This window comes from Anguilla anguilla, chromosome 6 (assembly GCF_013347855.1).
Source record: "Anguilla anguilla isolate fAngAng1 chromosome 6, fAngAng1.pri, whole genome shotgun sequence".
Lineage (NCBI taxonomy): Eukaryota > Metazoa > Chordata > Actinopteri > Anguilliformes > Anguillidae > Anguilla > Anguilla anguilla.
The window spans coordinates 27,283,332-27,302,486 of record NC_049206.1 but is presented as its reverse complement, the minus strand read 5'-3'; the positions used below and the strand labels follow the sequence as shown (position 1 = coordinate 27,302,486).

The 19,155-nt window shown below is 37.8% G+C and overlaps 1 protein-coding gene and 2 long non-coding RNA genes across 3 annotated transcripts; all 3 read left to right on the top strand.

The window, feature by feature from the left end:
- Positions 1 to 5,848: 5,848 nt before the first annotated feature.
- Positions 5,849 to 10,693, top strand: LOC118230434. The gene is made up of 2 exons (XR_004765847.1): positions 5,849 to 5,981; positions 8,210 to 10,693. It is a non-coding gene; the product is annotated as an uncharacterized LOC118230434 (long non-coding RNA).
- Positions 10,694 to 10,781: 88 nt separating this feature from the next.
- LOC118228836 lies at positions 10,782 to 14,037 on the top strand. The gene is made up of 4 exons (XR_004765547.1): positions 10,782 to 11,392; positions 13,445 to 13,512; positions 13,741 to 13,842; positions 14,015 to 14,037. It is a non-coding gene; the product is annotated as an uncharacterized LOC118228836 (long non-coding RNA).
- Positions 14,038 to 15,442: 1,405 nt separating this feature from the next.
- On the top strand, positions 15,443 to 18,438 carry LOC118228994 (tropomyosin-2-like). Its single transcript, XM_035420597.1, has 10 exons — positions 15,443 to 15,461; positions 15,593 to 15,765; positions 16,132 to 16,231; positions 16,361 to 16,438; positions 16,569 to 16,741; positions 17,077 to 17,188; positions 17,420 to 17,455; positions 17,552 to 17,619; positions 18,011 to 18,069; positions 18,350 to 18,438. The coding sequence occupies exons 1-10, from the start codon at positions 15,453 to 15,455 to the stop codon at positions 18,412 to 18,414; spliced, it is 873 nt and encodes a 290-aa protein (XP_035276488.1). The 5' UTR covers positions 15,443 to 15,452; the 3' UTR covers positions 18,415 to 18,438.
- Positions 18,439 to 19,155: the final 717 nt, after the last annotated feature.

Below are 19,155 nucleotides of genomic sequence, written 5' to 3'. Positions count from 1 at the left end.
TCATTGGCTCAAGTACATTTTGGTTATTCATTCCCACTGCAAAATGTCAATTGTGAAGTGTTTTCAAATTGCTTTATAAAAAATCAACTAATTATTCAATGTTACCAGCAAACAATTTGATGAGGAGCACCATGTGACCTTCATTCCATTGCTCACTACGTGAGAATTTTTCATTAACAAGGATTGCAATAATCAGAATAATGAACTGGAAGGCAATCCCACTGTTACACTTTTCCCCTCTTTTCAACCCCCGTGAGGCTGCTCATGTCCCCCGTGTGTGCTGCATGCTTCATCACAAATCCTTCTTCCAATTACATTTTTGTAGTCTATTCTTGCACATTAAACAAATAGCCTAGGTTGTTATTATGAAACATTTTTTTCTATATGTATTTTTACTGTCTTAACTTAGCATGTTAAACAACAATAATTACAGTATTATTGAATACTTTTAAATATTTTTATGGTCTTACATTGACACATTAAATGTTTTTTTTCTTTTTTTACAGACATCAGGTAGCATATGCACCTTCAGTAGCATACAATTTTTATGCTCGTCAGAGATTGTTTCAAAACATTTAACCTACATTAATACATATTATACTGAATATGAAACATACTCTTTAGTTAATTTAGTCAGTTTTATTTACGCTACATGATATCACACAATCAAAGAGTTGGGCTGAGCTGTAAGCCAATTGCTTTTAATTTTACTCAGACAAGTGTTCATCATTGCACTATGGAGAAATTAGGGGAGGGAGAGTGGTAGAGCTGTATCAACTGCGTAACACATTATGGACCCAGTTCCTTCACAGATTTGTTCCTCAATGTTGCCACCGCTTTCAATTCAAGAACTGAGCGAGCATGATCCGCTCAAGCAGATCAATGCTGTTATTGGCTAATGGCTACCACAAAGGCCAATGGAGAAAACTGTTAAATAGGAGTAGGAGTAGCTGCAGCTTCAGTGATTGGCAGGTTCGCAGCTTACTGGCAGATGAACCAACGGAACAAATCTTTACACAGATGTCAGGAGTTCCCTTTGTTCACCAAAAAGATTTGTTCAAAAAGAACAAATTGTTAATGAATGACACACAACAACCCTCTACAGATTGTTCAAAAACTAACTATGGTAACAAATTATCATTTTTCTGACTAGTCGGAACAACCTGTCTATTTGCATAGTCAGTGTTGCTTAACTGTGATTGCTTTAAAGGCATGGATTTCAGTATTCATTTCAAGCTGACAAATCAATACAGGATTGACGTGAAGGCCTCCTTACTAGCTGGGGACTCATTACAGAGAATTAGTATGATTGAAGCTAACAATCAATCAACTTTATTTTTATATTGTGTTCTTCACACCAAAGTGTCAGAGGGAGCTGAATAGTTACGTCATTTACATACAGATCACATAAATATGGAGTCAAAAATGAAATGTGTTAAGCTGGTTTTTAAAAGAAGCCAGACAATTTGCAGGTACGGCAGTTATTAATGGTGAACAGGTTCACAGAGGACAAATCCAGCTGAAGAATTAAAGTCCAGAGCATACCGGAACCACACAAGTCTAAATGGACATGAATGTACAGGCATGAAGCTATAAGAGAAGCCCCAGGACTTATAATCAGCAGATGGGAATGTATTTGTTTTATAGACAAGGATTTTCTGCCAGGCATTTTCTGCTGCCTGATTTTTTTTTTGCCATTTCAATCCTCTGGCAGAAAGATCTCCTCATCAAAAAGCTGTTAAGCAGTCATTAAAGAGGAATTCCACCGTTGAATGAACTTTTACTGGTATAAGAGTAGCTGCCTTCCTGATTAAAATGAGCTATCAGCCAGGTCTTGACCAGAACAGAGTGCAGGGAAACAGCCCCAAACCACTGAGCATGCTCCACGGATCTATTTTACCGAAGACTACAACCGGTGATTGGTACTGCTGCCTTCATATGTCACTTTGGGCTACCCTCGCAAATGTGGTCCTGTATCCGTGCTATGGAAACCATCCAGCTTCCCCACCCATTCAAGGACAGTGGTCAAAAAAAGGCTACACAGAGGTCAGAAGAGTAACTAACTCACTAATACTCTAATACTGCTAATAAGTTAATACTGTTTACAGATGAAATAGCACCTACCCCAAATCTCTCTCTGACGTGAGTTTGGTCACCTACATTAGAGGTGTCTCCAAATTCAAATTATCGGCCCATTGTATTTGATCAAAAATGAGGAAGGGTAGAGGTGTATGTTATTATGATTTATACCTTTACGAAATTTGCAACTTTTGCAGATGTACAGAGTACAGAGATTGCTTTGGCCAGCCACACAGAGAGAATTAATCAACTGCGCCTTTATCTGTCAAATGAGCTAAATGCTGTTTTGCAGTGAAACACCCCTTTACAAATCATCACTTTCAGGGTACATGAATCATCTCAATCATTCCATTAGTACAGAGTATAGACAGGTGCATGTGTAAATAGTTGGTATTAATGGAGTAGTTGTGTACTAGTAATATTAATGTAAGCTTGACACAATATTGTAGATATGACTGAATTAAACACAGGAGCATGAGGACCACTTTTGAACAAACACTCATGCACCTGTGTATAGTTGGTTCAGAGTGGTTGAGACACATGCTTTCTGTTTAATTCAGTTGCATTCAGGATATTGTATGAAGCACATATTCATGTTTATCAGTAACAATACGATTTTAAAATAAATGATTGGAATGGAATAGGTTTTATGTATTATGTTTGGGCATTAACTTGGATATCTTCTGTTTGTGCAATTGTGCGCATCTCTGGAATGGTACAGGTGAATACTGGAATACAGCACTGCTCACCGGAAGGTTGCTTCTTTCTTTGTCAAAATAATCTTGTACAATGGATTCAAAGCTTTAATTTGATGGATTACACCAACCTCATTATGGTCTGCCTCTCCTAATTTAATTAATCATAGATTTATCAACCAATTACCTTGTTATGTTTTCTGCTGAGGGGCTATTTGCACTAAATGGCAAGCTACCAAATCCGACAACAGAAAACGTATGCCTTAATTACAGGCGATCAGGCTCAAAGTGAATTCCTTAATTCTGGACTTGATTTACAATTTTCAATCATCAGGTTTTGCACTGTAAAGAATATACGCTGTAAAGAATAGACTGCCATTTTCTCCGACCTTCGCATGCACTGACATTGAAAAGGATAGTTTATTTTTCTGACATTTCTATATATGTCTGTTCATAAATTTGTTTGTTAGTGTATTTGGGGGTTTGTGCATGCGTGTGCCCGTCTGTGTACATGTGTCGCGGTTGCCAGGTCTGCCAAAGGTGCTTTAAAATTCAGTCACATTCGACTCTGAGGCCATAAGGCACTTTCATGATCTCGCGTTCGCTTTGGGTGTTTAAGACCAATCTCCTTTGTGTGGTGGAGCTCGCGAGGCGTTAAGAGGCTGATAAACCCACTTAGGTCTCTGTCCTTCCCCCTTAGCCAGCCAGCCAAGCTGCTTTAGCTGGGAACTGATCTGTGACAGGCTGCCAGTCAAACTGAGCATTTCTGAGAGCTTACAATAGACTGAGCGGCATGGAGGGGGGTGGGGTGGGGGGGACTGGGGGAGGGGCCAGAGTACATTTCCAGCTTTTCCCTTGTGCACCCCCCTCCCAACATGGTCAGGTTCAGGTTCAGGTTTGGACTCCTGCAGCAGGGACATGGGGGGGATGCGGATCAGGGGACAGCTCAGATGGGCAGATGACCGCTCTCAGGGATTGATAAGAGGCATGGGTTCGAGTGACAGGAGGACGGAGGCTGAAAGGGGAGCAGCAACGCTGGTGGTTCCAATCCTGGGAGGAGGGGGGAGGGAGATGTGAAATCCTAAATGTCAAGGCTGATATCGAGGCAGCACTTTGTGTCTGCACAGCCCGTATCATACAGCTGCAGCTGGTCTGAGATTCCTCACACAGCACAGCCAGAAACTTCAACTTGTTGTTTTTCCATTGATCTTGCTCTTGAAAGATTGACAGCAGCATAAACCTGGAACAACACATGGACAACTATGGTTGTCAGATGCACAACAAAACATTTCAGTTATTCATGAAAAATATATTTTACTATAGCACTTGTCATATTTGCCACATTGAAGATTAATTTGCTTTTGACTTGTGAACATAAACAAAGAGCTGTAGGCTTAATATTAACACAGCAGTCTCACCCTTTTCATAGACCATCTAATATCATTTGATATTTCTTATTTGTTGGATGTAAACCTTCACAAATTGTTCTGATTCTATAAAGGGTTTGGGTTAATAGGTTTGTGGTTCAGAGAGTGCTGGTTCAATTCCCACTCGTAAGCAATGCTCTTAGAATTTCTTAGACACACATTTGGATTATTTATTCTAAGTGAACAGTAGGCAAAAAATAAATAACAATAATCAAGATGGAAGTAATGTCAGTCGCTGTGGATAACACCTTAAGCTAAATTTTTCAACGTAATATGCTAATGATCTGTCTTTTCCCAGAGGATATTCGACTGGTTTAAAATTCTGCTTAAACCCAGGGGGTGTGATTTGATGGTTTGGTTTTGGCCTGCAGTGTCAATCAAACTCAGCCACACATACAGATAAACCCCCCTCCTCTCCAGAAAACCTGGCTTCAAATATAAATTCCCACTCATAGTATTGATACAATACGATGGTCTGGATTGGATCTCTCTCACAACAGGTCAAGTGCAGTATGTCTCCCTCCTATCCCTGCAGTTCCTTGCCCTCACAGAAACCTGGATCACACCAGACAACTCTGCCACTCCTGCTGCCCTCTCGTCCTCCTACTCCTTCTCCCACACCCCCCGGCGATCTGGCCGTGGTGGTGGTACTGGTCTACTGATCTCCCCCACTTGGAAATTCTCTGTTCTCCCCCTCCCTGACCTGTCTATATCCACTTTTGAATTCCATCCTGTCTCTATCACCTACCCTACTAACCTCTATATTGTTGTTATTTATCGTCCCCCGGGGCCCCTGTGAAGCTTCCTGGATGAGCTAGACACCCTGCTCAGTTCCTTCCCTGAGGACGGCACCCCGCTGATCCTCCTGGGAGATTTTAACATCCACCTAGAGGCCTCCCAGTCTGCTGCCTTCCTACCACTACGACTCACCTCTTCAGGCTGCACCTCTCCCCATCCCTCCCAACCCTCTGTAAATGACTGTAAGCTTAGGGTTGTAACTAGGTAGCTGTTTTGTAGGTGACTAACTACTGCTTGTATTTTTGCATAGACCGCGTTGTTGATGTTCTCGTTTGTGTTAGTGTTAAACGGTTTAACCTTCAGGGCCCAAGTTGAATTATGCGGTTGTTCCCTGCACTTGGACCGGTACTTCTCTCTAGGGTTTTCGTCATACTTGTTCCTGGTTATGGATATACACTTCATTGTACGTTGCTCTGGATAAGAGCGTCTGCCAAATGCCTGTAATGTAATGGCTTATGATTTTTCAATTTTTGTTTTTTCATTTTATAAATCATCATTGTACCCAAGTAAACCAAAGAATGCATTCAAATAATTCTTGATCATTCTTGAAATGATCTCCCAAAGTGTAAAGATTTGATGTTAGTCACATAAAAAACAAGTATTACAGTTAGTCGACAAAAAATTAATCAGCCACAATTTTGAAAATTGATTCGGCAGATTTATTGAAAATAGTTGTTAGTTGCCCACCTAAATTTTATTCACTCTTCATTTGTATTTGGGCAACCCAGTTTGTTGCATCCTGCCCAGAATGTAAACAATGAACCTGCCGTTCACTTTGTCGTCTTTGCGCATGCGGCACTGAGAGAGAGAGAGAGAGGATGTGACTGGTTTGGACCAGTCCAGTTTGCACTCAGCACTAGAATAACGGAGAAGCTCAGGAGGACCCGCTGCACTGCGGTGTGTGTTTGTTGATGAAAGAATCGATTTGCCGACTCAGGACACAGATACGGTTGTATCTTCCACGCGAGGCAACTTTGTTCTGGTATTTTATTACGGCTTTGCATAAGTTACTGTTTACCATGCTGTTTGAATTGTAAAAGTAGGCTACATTGTGTGAATGCTGAAATGTGCTAGCTTACTGAGTTGTGCAAACATTAGCCATAGTAGTATTAAGAGAAATCACCGATGAATATAAAAATTGCCTTCTAGCTTCTACTGTGTGCCCTGTTGGCTGCCTTTAGAGCAGTTCTCTACATTACTTAGTTTTTGCTGTGTAGTGGGCATCACATTATCTAGCCTTGAAAATGCTGTGTTCCCCCTTGCTTAACTGATTGTTGACTGTTGAATGTTATAACATCGTTGTATTAATTGCAAGACTGGTGTGGAGATGGTGTGGGACAAAGGAATGAATGAAATAGTTGGAGGTTTATATCGTGATTTAGCCCTCTAGTTGTATGGGTTGTTCTTTTTCATTAAGGCTGGCCGCTGCTGTTCATCAAAACTGTATAATTTACAGTCAGGCAGAGATATACTGCTTCTATATTTTATAAGTTAATTATATACATTACATGGTTGTATCACATGTTACCAAGTTATAAAACTATATTACAAATGAAGAGATATTCATTGAATAAATTACATTAAATTAGTAAGAGAGAGTTACACCAAAATTGAAGAATTCTGAAGAACAACTACAGTGATACTCAAGGGGATCCACATCAGTACTTATTGAGGGCACAACATGAACAATATCAACATGTCTTACAATATCTTCATATAAATACATATATTTATGTTCTTTCCATCATTAAGTCTGATCATATGTTTTCATCCTCCCGTTACATTCTATCTTTTCATATTTAAATGATAGTAATGGCTAGTGCCTGTGGTGGGGGAAAAAAAACAACTAATTTCATTGCAACATAGGTATTCATTAAGTAAGAAATGAGGTAATCTCTGTTGATATGTAACAATTTTCTCAAGTATTCAAAATGCCATGTAAAAAATGTTTTACAAAAGACATATTTTTGAAAAATTGTCAAGTATTTCATTTTAGGCTGTAAAAATCCATTACGGTGCAATTTATTATTCAGTCATAGGCTTGCATGTTTTCAAGTCTCTTAATGCAATGCTCACATGTCCATATGTCCACGTAAAGAGTTGGTGGCTGTAATCATTCCTCATGTCCATACTGGCTCTAAAGAGATCCCTTCCTAACCAACAGGGGATCTTCATCCTGGCAGTCACTTGTAGGTTTGTCGTCAGTGTTTTGTCCCGACAATAAACCTACATGTGACTAGAAGAACAAGAAGTTTTGTACTAAAAAGACCAACTTTGGAAGATATCCACTTGATTAGTGTAACTCAAACTGCTGAAGCCTCATTTACTTCAGCTGAACTTTAAAAGTCAATTTCACACAGAGCGAGGGCTGGATTTAGTCCTCTATCTCTTAGTGTAGTTGTGTTATTAGGATCTCTTCACATCCAGTATGAACAGGAGGAATGATTATACACACCAAAAATATTTACATGGGCATATGGCACGTGAGTCTTGTATTAGGATTGGTTAAGATTTTTTCAAGGCTAACCTAAGTGAGGTTCAGTTTACACACATTTTTAAATTGTGCTTAAAAATCAGGTCTCATCACGCACAAAGACTAATTTAACAGATTATCTGCTCCCAAATTTGGAACACAAATTGAAAGTTTATAAAAAATAACTGAGAATCATAGACTCCCTACTCATCTCTCTTTTGATTTCTGTCCGTCTAGTTGATTTGATAGTCATTGTGTATTTTGTTTGTGCTCTTCTAAACTAAGAAAGCTTCTACAATAAGTCCAGATCCTCACAAATATCAAAGGGGTTTGAAATGATCAGGGTTACCTTTATTGTGTCTTGAAGCAGTTAAAGAGAAACCTTCTCTGTAAACTGATCACTTCAGATATTCCGAGCTAAACATTGGTAACAAGAGAAGACGGGCTAGAACTCCCCCCTCATTATATGGAAGGACAAATTGAGGGTAATCTTCATAAATAATCTTGTACTCTTAGTTTGGCATACAATGTTAGTACAGTGAAACACCACATTGCTAAACTAATACATGGAATTATGGCCCAGAATTTCATTGCTTAAGCTTACACATTGCTTCGACTTGCATGTAAAAATCTGGAAGCGATGGTGCAATGATGCTTTCTTTTTCATCATTAGCCTTTTTATAAGCTTGATTTATACAATTACACTCAAATACACTGAACATATATTCCCTTTTCAGGATGAGTTGCAGGCAACCCAGGAGGGAGCAGTGGCTCTGGTGGCAGTGGTCAATGAAGAGGAGGTGCCTGCAGGAGTTCCCTTTAAAACTCACAACGTTTCAATCGTCCTCGAGGATCAGGTTGTAATGTCTCACAGATATTGGACAGATTCACTGGTGATTTTGTTTGGACTGATCTATGCTCTCCATTTGGGCTACCCTGAGAAACTAAGTGGCTTCTTTGAGTTCATTCAGGTTGTCCTCTTAAATCTTGATGATGGGAGAAAGTAGCTCAAACCTATGTTACAGGACTTGAGAAATAAGCTGGAGTAAAGTTGTCAACAGGTTTTGTTGTTGAAGGTCAGCAATGTCGTAAAAAAATATCGTTTGGCTTGCATGCCAACAACTGTTTTCAGTTCTGATTTTTGTGTGTTTAAACAGGTACTGTGAAAATCACAAGAGTTCTAGTTAGATTTAATAGTTTTTACTACAATGTGTGTTTACATTGTTTCTGTGGTGTCTTCACACTTTCTGCACTACCACATGAAAATAACATTTATATCATTATATTTTATTTTGTTTGTTATTTTTGAGTCTTTGATTTCATAGTTTTCCCAACACATAAATGTGTATGACATTTTATTCACCAGCTTCATTGTATAAAATTATGGACACTAACTCCACACAAAATCAAAACATCAAATTGAACAAAATTTTCTAAATCAGGTTTAGAAGTGAAAACTGTTTAATGCACAATTTATGGATATGGGCACAGTAACCTGCTTAGACTGCTGCTTGCAGGAGAGGGGGACAATTTGGGGAGGAGGCAACGTAATAATAATAAAGCATATAGTTGAACTTCTTGTGACCTTTAAGATTTCAGACCACATGACTAGGAATAAGCAGGTATAGGCAATGCATGGATGGATTCCTGCATGGAAACATTCATCCTTTTGACAGAAACCAGACTATATTTCTCTCTCCTTCAATTTCTATGCAATAATAAAAGACTGACTCTGCTATGCAATTGTGTTGTCCAAACAGGTTTTTAATGTTATCAACAAATTGGCTACATGCTCAAATTGCTTACTTTAGCAACACAATAAGATAAAACAGTGATAATTCATAACATTAGGACGTATCACGGTCAAGAGTCTCTCTCACAATAACTTAATTGTCGATCATTGTATTTGTTCAATTTTATAGTTATTTTATTATCTATGTTCTATTGCCATTTTTGCAGTTGTTTTTGCCGCCATTTCAATTATATTCATAACATACTCGAGTCAAATATAATTAAAACCAATGTATACACAGTCCTAAGTTACCATCATACCATCACGTCAATTGTGTAACAACAAATTAAATCATTCTAACAGTAAATGAAATTACCCTATAATGTGCATTGTGGTTATGTGGTTTTTTTTTCTGTACATATTAATGTTAACAAGGAAACTCATTTCGTAATGTGAGACCAGCCACATCCTCAGATTATGAAACATGAATATTTATTGATTGAAAAGACATAGCAACTTCATAACTTACCTTGAAGTGAGTTGTGGTAACATTGATGAGGAAAGCTGCTTTTGTTTATTTCTTATCACCCAGGTAAGTTTTACAAAGCAAATAGCTGACCATACAGACTGTGGGACAAGTAAGGATTAAATGAGAATGTTTATTTTCTGAATCCAGCAGTTCCAACTGTCAATGCCCTAGTTAACATGTTCAGCACTCTGAATACTGAAAGAAGCGATATTGCGTGCTAGAACCCCTCACTTAACCTACATGTAAAATATATTTTATTCGATTTAATTTAATAATTATGTTTAAAATTAGAATGATCAATTAAATCGCCACATTCATTGATAGGTCAGTCTACAGAAAACTGATGGAATCAACCAACAAGTCAAAACAAGCTGTACAAGGTTTCAAGATTAAAGAATTAGATTAATGAATTGAAATAATACATTCTTTATTGAATGCAGGCACACTACTAAATTACAAAATAGAAGACATACAAAAAAACATTACACAATTGATTATTGTCATGGTTCTGCCTTTTCTGTTACGGTTATTCCTTTTTTGGGCCGCCAGATGGCGGCATTTCGCATCTTTGTACTTTGGTTTGTTTGCCTCATTGCTTTCTCCTCCTGTGTTGATTCTATCAGTGTTTTCACCTGTTGTCTCGTTGTCCCTCTCCTTTCTGTGTTGATTGTGCATTGTGTTCACCTGTGTCTGGTTATCCCTCTTGTCTATAAGTTCTTTGTTTCCCTGAGTTGGGCGCTGGATCCTACTGTTTTCTGCCCTCGTTGTGTGTTCTTAGTGCTTTGTGTGTTTTCAAGGATTTCGAGTTCCGCTGCTTGTTTTCTTGTTTGTTTTCTAGTGTTTTGAGTTCCTTGTTGTGTTTTCTGTTCTTAGAATTTTTAGTTCTTTTTGGGAATTGCCCCTCATGGCCTTTTGGTTGTTCTGTTTACTTTTTGAAAGTAAAGTCTTTATTTAAATTTACCTGTTGAGCCTCCTGTGTTTTACTCTGCATTTGGGTTCTGCCTAACTGGCCAGTTCCTGACAATTATGAAATACCAGAAAAGAGAAGGAGAGAAACGGATATGCCAGACCTTGCCAAAGTATGATCCACTTCTAATTTACATAAGCACCACAGGATGAAAGGAAACCAGCTAGAAACACACAACCAAGGAACTACTGCCAATATAAAAAGGGAAACTCTTCTTCAATGCTCCGAAACCAAAGCAACACACACAACAGTTTCCCTGTGGCAATCTTAAATACCTTACCCAGCATGGCTTGAGGATGTTTTGCCCTGATTAGATGATGCCGAGTAAAGGTGTAGGAGAGACGAGAAGGGGGGTTAGATTAATTTTTGACAAGGACTGGCCTACTTAAGGATTGCATTCAAACTTAAAGTAATGGGAAATGTTAGGCATGTAGCTATGCAGGGACTCCGACCCCTGATATGGTATCCTGTCTCTTCTGAGGAGGTGAGATCCATAGACTGTCGGCCTATATTAGGCTATCAGTGGATTTTAAAATTCCCCAATCACATTTGCTTTGATGCTTGTTACGGGGAGGCCAGGCCGCATTCTTATTCACTGTTTCCCCCTCTAAGGCCATAATCTACAGTAAATGCTACATCCTACAAGACCAACCAACCAATGATGTGTGCTTATTATAAATGTCTGTGACCAGGTAACCTTTTTTTTTTTTCATTGATCACTTTGACAATCCAGAAGATGATGTTATGTCAACACAGAAAGCAAATTAGCTGTGTTAATTAACATTAAACACTGAACCAACTTAAAACGTCAAACACATTGAGTAAAATTTATATCCATTAAAGAAATTAAACACCATTTAAAATGCCTAAGGTCTCCCAAAAAGTACACTACATCTACAGTAGATGGCTTTCAAGACCATCTAGTGTCCCTAATCTCCAAATCTGAAGTCCTTTCCATGACCTCCTTGGGTACTCATATTTTCTCTTTAGATGGTGTTCTGTGATCATATAACAGTGAAAAAGGTTGTTTTGTATAGCAACTCAGAGCTGGCATAACTGTAACAGCTGTTACATTTATACAGACAGGGACATCATGTTTTTTATATAGCGCATTTCACAAACAATTTTCACAATACGCTTCACAGGCAATCCAGGCCCAAAAGGCATAGCATATAGACACTTAAAATAACCATTTCATGATAATGTTAAGTTAAAAATGGTACAACCAGTATTCTTAGTTACAGTACTTCAAAAAGCATAAAAACTCCACATTTCTTTCCACAAAATGATATTTAATTTCTGTTTTTGGTCCCAACTTGGCTAGGGCTGTATTTCGCCATAGTCTTCAGCCAATCACAATGCACCGTTACAGTAGATGTGAACAGTATGTGTGTCACATGCAATAAAACAAATATATTTTTGATGAAGAACACAGGATGAAAAGATCAGATTAACAGAGATGTATCTGTATTTTTCCAAACTGGGAGAATTTTCAGAGATGCATGGACTATATATGCTCCAAACATGCAGAAACAATACACAATCTAAAGTTTTTGTTTTACTGTGCAAGGCAAATTCCCTTGTGGGATATTCTGTTTTTTCCACTGCATATTTATCTGTAAAAAAACATAAAGTTATTATCAGTGTTACAGTCTTCCAACCATGGGGAGCAATGCTGATATTCCAAGTATAGAATTCCAAGTGCCTAATGGAATACAGTGCCAAAGGTTGCCTTGGCAATGAAGATGCCAGTAGATGCCATTTGAAAAATTCTTTCTGCTTTGTAGAATTCCAGTAAATATTATGTTTTAAATGATCATGTGTATTATGACATCACAATGGATGTCCTTCACTATATGCAACTCTCTGATTCAATTACACACAATTTCTATTCTTAACACTATTTGAAATATTGTATTGGTTACATTATTGGTTTAATTTATTAATTTACTTGTATTGTTTTTAAGGAATTGTTGTTGAAAAAATATATTTATCATAGCATGTGAGCATGCCATCCAACGTGTTTTCACACTGGAGGCTGCTTATCCTACCCTTTTCCCTTTTCCTTTTGCTTTTCCTAACACCTGTGACAATTTCCAACTTCGGTAAGTTGAGGAGGGTGAATTTGAATTTGAAACCTGTGATCCTGGTTTTTTGTATGAATACTGTGGTCTACATTTCTAGAAAGTAACCGTAGTTTAATAATGGGGGTTTTTATGTAGCAGGGTATATTCCTTGAAATATAAATGCCTTATGAAGCCAGAAAGAAGAACCTGAGTTGCCAGATATTGACACAGACCAGAGAGTAATGCTGAATGATATCTGTATGATGCTAATAGATAATATTGAAGGCATATATTTATTATAATACACACTTAGAGAATTATTTTCCTATCAAGATTATTGTGTGATATATAATTTACTTGTTGTTCATCTTAAATACAGTACAGCTGTCATAAATATAATTTACTTGTTGTTCATCTTAAATACAGTACAGCTGTCATAAATAATAATGTATTGACAAAACCTATTTCTATGTAATATACTTATGTTAAATAGCTAACCATCTCTCCATACTGGTTTAAGAAACCTGCCTTTCAAAAAAATAACCAGAATAACAAGATTTCCTCTGAGGAAATGTACAGTACCTTGCTCGCTTATATTAAAGAGAAGCCGCTGTTCTCTGAATTGTGATTTCAGTAATATTTCGTCTGTAATCAGTATTTCTTTCATTTTTTTCCCAGTGCAAGTGCAAATTTCCCCTGTGATCTGTACGTTCTCTACAGATGGATTTCTTCAGCTGTCCGACTCGGTACATTATGCTAGTTTTTAAAAGATTTATTTGTTAATTACAGCATATATATTATGTGATATATTGATATCACAAATACCACGTTGCCATGGGTTTTCTTCCTCGAAAAACCTTAGTGATGAAGGGTATCAATGTGCATTTTAACTGATGGGGATTGGCCTATTATGTACCCGGCTCAGGCTTTGTAACATCATTAAAGATGATGTTGTTTTTACGAATCTTTTTCAGCTCATCACCCATCTACCAGAGGGCTGGAGAACAGGCCCTAGCTTAGGAGATACCATTCTACTCCTGCTATGGGTGCTGACAGTATGGAGGACCGGGTTAACTGTAAGCTCTTCTTTCACCGTGTCTGCTGCCTGCAAATAGTCCCAGAGCCCTTACCTATGGCCTTCTCCATGATTACATGATCAAAACTTGTTCAGCTACTGTAATACAGTGAGGTTTATGTCAAGGGTATTAACTATTTTTTTCTCTTCTGTCTCCCTTCTGTTGTCCTCAGGTAAAAAACAGGATATACCAATGTAAGTTCAAAACAGTTTATTGAGCACATTAGTATATTTTTTAACACCTTACAGGATTGATTACACATGTGTCAGCACTTTAGTGAATAAGGTTTGATTTTAACCTTGGGTTTTCATTTTGTTTAGGGACTAAAAAGAAAGTAGCGAGACTTTCTGCGGAAAGAAATGCTGCCGTAAATGACATTTTTGATCTGCAGAAAAAGGTGAGTTTCAGAATCTCTTTTTTATGATTTTTTTCTCTTTTGCTATATTTGTTGGGAATACCTTTTACTAATAATTTCTCGCACTTGTCCATTTTAGAAAGAAGACCTTGAAGACCATTTCAAGAGGATGAGGAACACCGTAATCTCCCTCATGATGGACTATTGGCTTCTTAAAGTAAATAGTGAACATTATGATTTCCAATAACACTTAGCATTGTGCTACAGCAACATCTTGATATCAGAAATACCTTCAAAGCTGTGATTCTTACATTTACTTCACGACAGAAATAATAGTGTTCACCGATTAGACATTCTGTTGAATTTATTGTATACAGTGTATATTTTATACAATTATATACATTTGAAAAAAAGAAACATTATAATATCTAATGACCATTTCTATTTATATAATTTACTTTTCTAAAAGGAGTCATGCAAGGCATACGAAGCGAGAACTTTGGCTTCAGAGAAGATGAATCGTGGACTGAAGATCAACCTAGAGAACAAGGTGAAAGACCTGGAAACAGAGGCAGAAATCATAAAAACCAGCCTGAAGATGACTGCCAAACGGCTGCAGCAGAGCGAGGGCTTTCTACAGCAGTAAGTTTCAAGTTTGGAGGAGAAAGGCTTTGAAGTGACAGAACAATGGTTTTATAATAATTTTTGTTGCAATGATATTGGTAAATGTAAATGTAACTGATAAGAGAAGTCTTTCACTCCGGATTAAGCCCTGCAGCATGGCAGAACTGTACTGAATTTTTTTTTTTTTATTTGTTAAAAGGTGAGGGATATATACAGTTATTGGACATAATAAAGGCATTTAAAGAATAATCTGTAAAAATAGTCTCAACACCCGGTGGTCTCTGTCTGCTGTGGTCTGTGTTTCTTAGGAAACTTGCTCAGGAGAAGATGCTTCGTCAGGACTCAGAAGAAAAACGGAACTCGGAAGGTAAAGCTTCTGAACAGACCACAAAGAAAATGAACACGGACCACAAAAACAGAGAGAGTTCATACAAGAACCAGGTGAACAAGTCCAGCTAATCCAAATTCACTGTAGTACTTTTCCCATTGCATGCATCACTTGTTTAAGTTTTTGTTTTTGTATACACACTGAATAAGATTTGGGAATAATGCTAATCATCATGTTTTCTTTCCTTTGCTTCTCCAATTCCAGATTGAGGAACTCACAAAAATTTCCAATTTTGAAAATGAGATGCTGAAGGTGAAAAGCTGAAATGGGCCTATAATTCACGAGCCAACATTGTCAATAGCACGTTGCTAACCTTGTGATCATGTGACCCATGGCTGTAAGTGTTGAAATTTCTTGTTTTCACAATTTCATATTTAAAACAGGAATCCAGCAAGGCCTTCCAGGCAATGACCGTGAATTCGGCTAAGGAAATCCTGAGGGCGAAGACAATCGTAGAAGAGGAGCGTAGCGCGCACCACAAAGAGATGAACGCCCTCAAGACCCAGCTAAACATGGTCACCATTCAGGCGCAGGAAAAAGAGACCGCTCTACAGAAGTAAATATCAAGTAAAACTGTCGTGAAAAATGGGCTTTGATTTGACAGACATAAAAATCAATCCAGGATAATGGTGGTCTAATAATAATAGTTGTAATGATACTTATTTAAACAGACGACACACATTGTCCTTATTAAATGCAACTGATAAAACAGTCTTAATCCTAGATGTGTCATGCAAAATTCTAGAAACTGGATCTTCGTTTTGTAAACTCATAATTTATTCAAAGATTTATGGCGGATGTAACCAGCTATGGGACATAATGAGAAGTATTTGAGAGTACAGGAGTAGCCATATAATACTGATAATAATTGTGCACTCAAGGACTTAACACTCCCTGCTCTGCTGTGGTCCGTGTCTGTTAGCAAACTTGCTCTGGAGAAGGCCCTCTACCAGGAGACAGAGGCCAAATTAAAAGAAACTAATTTGGAGTGGGAAGAGAAACAGGGATCAGACAAGGCTCAGGTGACAGCGAATGCTAGTGTAGTACTTCTCCCACTTTAAAAATCACTTATCTGTTGTTTTGTATTTGATTTAATAATTTATTGGTTTTGAAGCCAACTGCAATCCCCATGTTCCCTTTGTCCAATTTAGATCAAGGAACTGTTAGAACGACTGGCATGCGCACAAAAATTAGGAACATCTACCAAATCAGAAAATGAAGAGCTGAAGGTAAGAAGCTGATTTGGGCACGTTGGACCACATGCCAAACATTTCAATAATGCTGTATGAACATTGAGATGCCTGAAAAATCAAAAAGTGCTCAAAATGCAGTGACTAAGCGATTTCATATTTTAAACAGGAGTGTTGCACGGCCTTTCAACAAAAGGTGAAAGATTTGACTGAGGAGATGCTTGGGCTGAAGGAGAACAACATGCAGGAGCGTAGCATCCATCAGGATGAGGTTCAGTCCCTCCAGAGGAATATTGAGATGATGACCATCAAGATGGAGGAAATGGAGACCGCTTTACTGCAGTAAGTATCAAGCAAAAATACCATGCGCAAGATGGGCTTTGAAGTGACAAGACGTAAAAATGATTTTGGTGTTTTAATAATGTTTGCTGCAGTGACATAGTATAAAGAAATCTCAGATTTTAGTGCTGCTAATGTTTCTTTGTGAAACTGCCACCACTAGCTATAACAGACAGCACCAACTGTGTGGAGGCATAGTCCAAATACAAAAATCTGTTTGGAGAAACGTATAATGCATCGTGCTATTTTAAGGAAATGTGATTCCTTTAAAATGAATTGTACACTGGAAAGTTGGAATTTGTGCTTTGCTGAATCCCTTGGACTATTGCATGTCACAGGAAACTGGCTGAAGAAGAGGCCAGAACAGCCCAAGCCAATGGGAATTTTGTCAAATATAAAGACGACTTAATCAAAGTGACTAAAGAGCGCCAGCATTTTCTGAAGAATGAGGTGAGCAAATTTACCCAGAACTAACAGCCGTATGATAGTGTAATAACATTTGTTTCATATTTACTTTTTCACATGGAATAACTCATGATAATTAGAGATTTTCATGAGCATAGTGTACATTATCCAAGTGCAGAATTTTGTATTTCCATATTCTTCATCTCCATGGTTTATGTTCTGACTTACACTCAATCAATCAAGAATGAATTAATCCGGTGAGTTCTCTCTTTTCAGATTAGACATTTTCAGTGCAGAGCAGAGGATAATTTGGTAAGACATCCGGACACGATCACATTATGAGCAAGTTAGCTACTTCATGCATCTGACCACAGCCAGATATTAATTCCTCTCTCTCTATGCCTCCAGATGGCTTATCGAGACGCTGAGAATCAGCTAACCAGGGAAAGGAGAAAGACAGCTGATCTGCAGGGAAGGTGGGTTCAGTAGAGAATTCTACTGAAATTGGATAGTGACCAATACTGAGACAAATAACGAACAATAAAATCTGTTAATCAGAGGCTGAATACAATCAGTCAGGTGGCGAGTGTTAATTCACTACACTGGGTTCCAAATTGCTGAAAGTTTTTGTAGGGTAAAGACTAGGGACAGAAATCAGCAGGAACATAAAGAATCTAAGGCTGGAACACTCACTTTTGCTTCATGTAACTTACCTCACTGACAATCAATTACCAAATGTTAACATGCAAAGAAAAACCTTTTTACGTCACATTAGCCGAAACATGGTTTTGATACATTACTGAATAGATTTTCCCCCATCCATTGTAAATACTGGGTTTTGCCTGAAATGCATTTCTTGGTTTTCAGGCTGGATGCACTAAATGCTAAGTTGGATCAGTGTTCCCAGACATCCTATTGGGCACTGGGTGAGTTCTGGGCCCTGTTGAATAGTACATCCTGCTATTATACAGGATTCATTGTGTGGTGTCCCATTTATTGGGATACCCACAGAGCAGCAACAAACTGGGCTTTATGTCACCCAGGGAGGGTTTCAGTCGGCAGGATAATTCTGGTGTCATTGCAAGCATGCAAGTTCATCAGACAGTTGCAGTCTGATACTGGCCTCAGGTCTTTCCCTTATACTTTAATACATTGTCGTTTAAGATTTGTCTTCTCCCTGGTCATTTTATGATCTTTCCCTTCCAGATGCCACTGCTCAGGGAGGTGCTAAATATAATTCAGAAAGATCGGTAAGTTTTTTTTATTTTTAAACACAGTATCTGTGATTATAACTGTGAGTAATTCATATAATTGGTGGTGCATCACAACTGGAGGTGCAGTCTTTTGAACAAACATATTTATTTGAATGGATTTGGATGTTTGAAATAGTCAGTTATTAGCCTGGTCTGACACTAAATATCTGTGAAATGTTTGATTTCCAATTCTTAGTTGATTTATTTGATGAAAAACTAACATGAATTTCCCTTCCTTTTCCAACAATTGAAAGGCAGTGCATCAACACTGCCAAGAGAGACAGCCAGCCTTCAGAGCCCGTAGAGGGAATAAGAAATATTCTTATTAAAATTATTAAAAAAGTGAATATTTGTTAGTGTGATTATCATTATCCTGCAGTAATTCAAGAGTGAAATATAATTTGGTTTAGGTAAAAAATGCTAATGTTTCTGGTTTTTAAAGATACTGGTTTTAAAACAAAGTGAATGTTACTTTACAAACAAAAATGCTTTCGAGAAAAAGTACATGAAAATCAAAACAAGGACCAAGTTTTAAAATAAAAGGTGTAAAACATGAACATGCTTAAATGAATGAAGCTTGAGTCAATTGAAATACAATGTGAAGGCTCCTTTTGAACAGCATATACTTTTTGAGAATGAGAGTGAGTGAAATGCACACTACTTATTAGTCCTAAAGTTGTATACATTTTTCTTGGCTTCTGTCTGTAGGAAAGGGTTGCAGCTCTTGGTCCCTGCTGAAGATGAGATGTTATGCTAAGT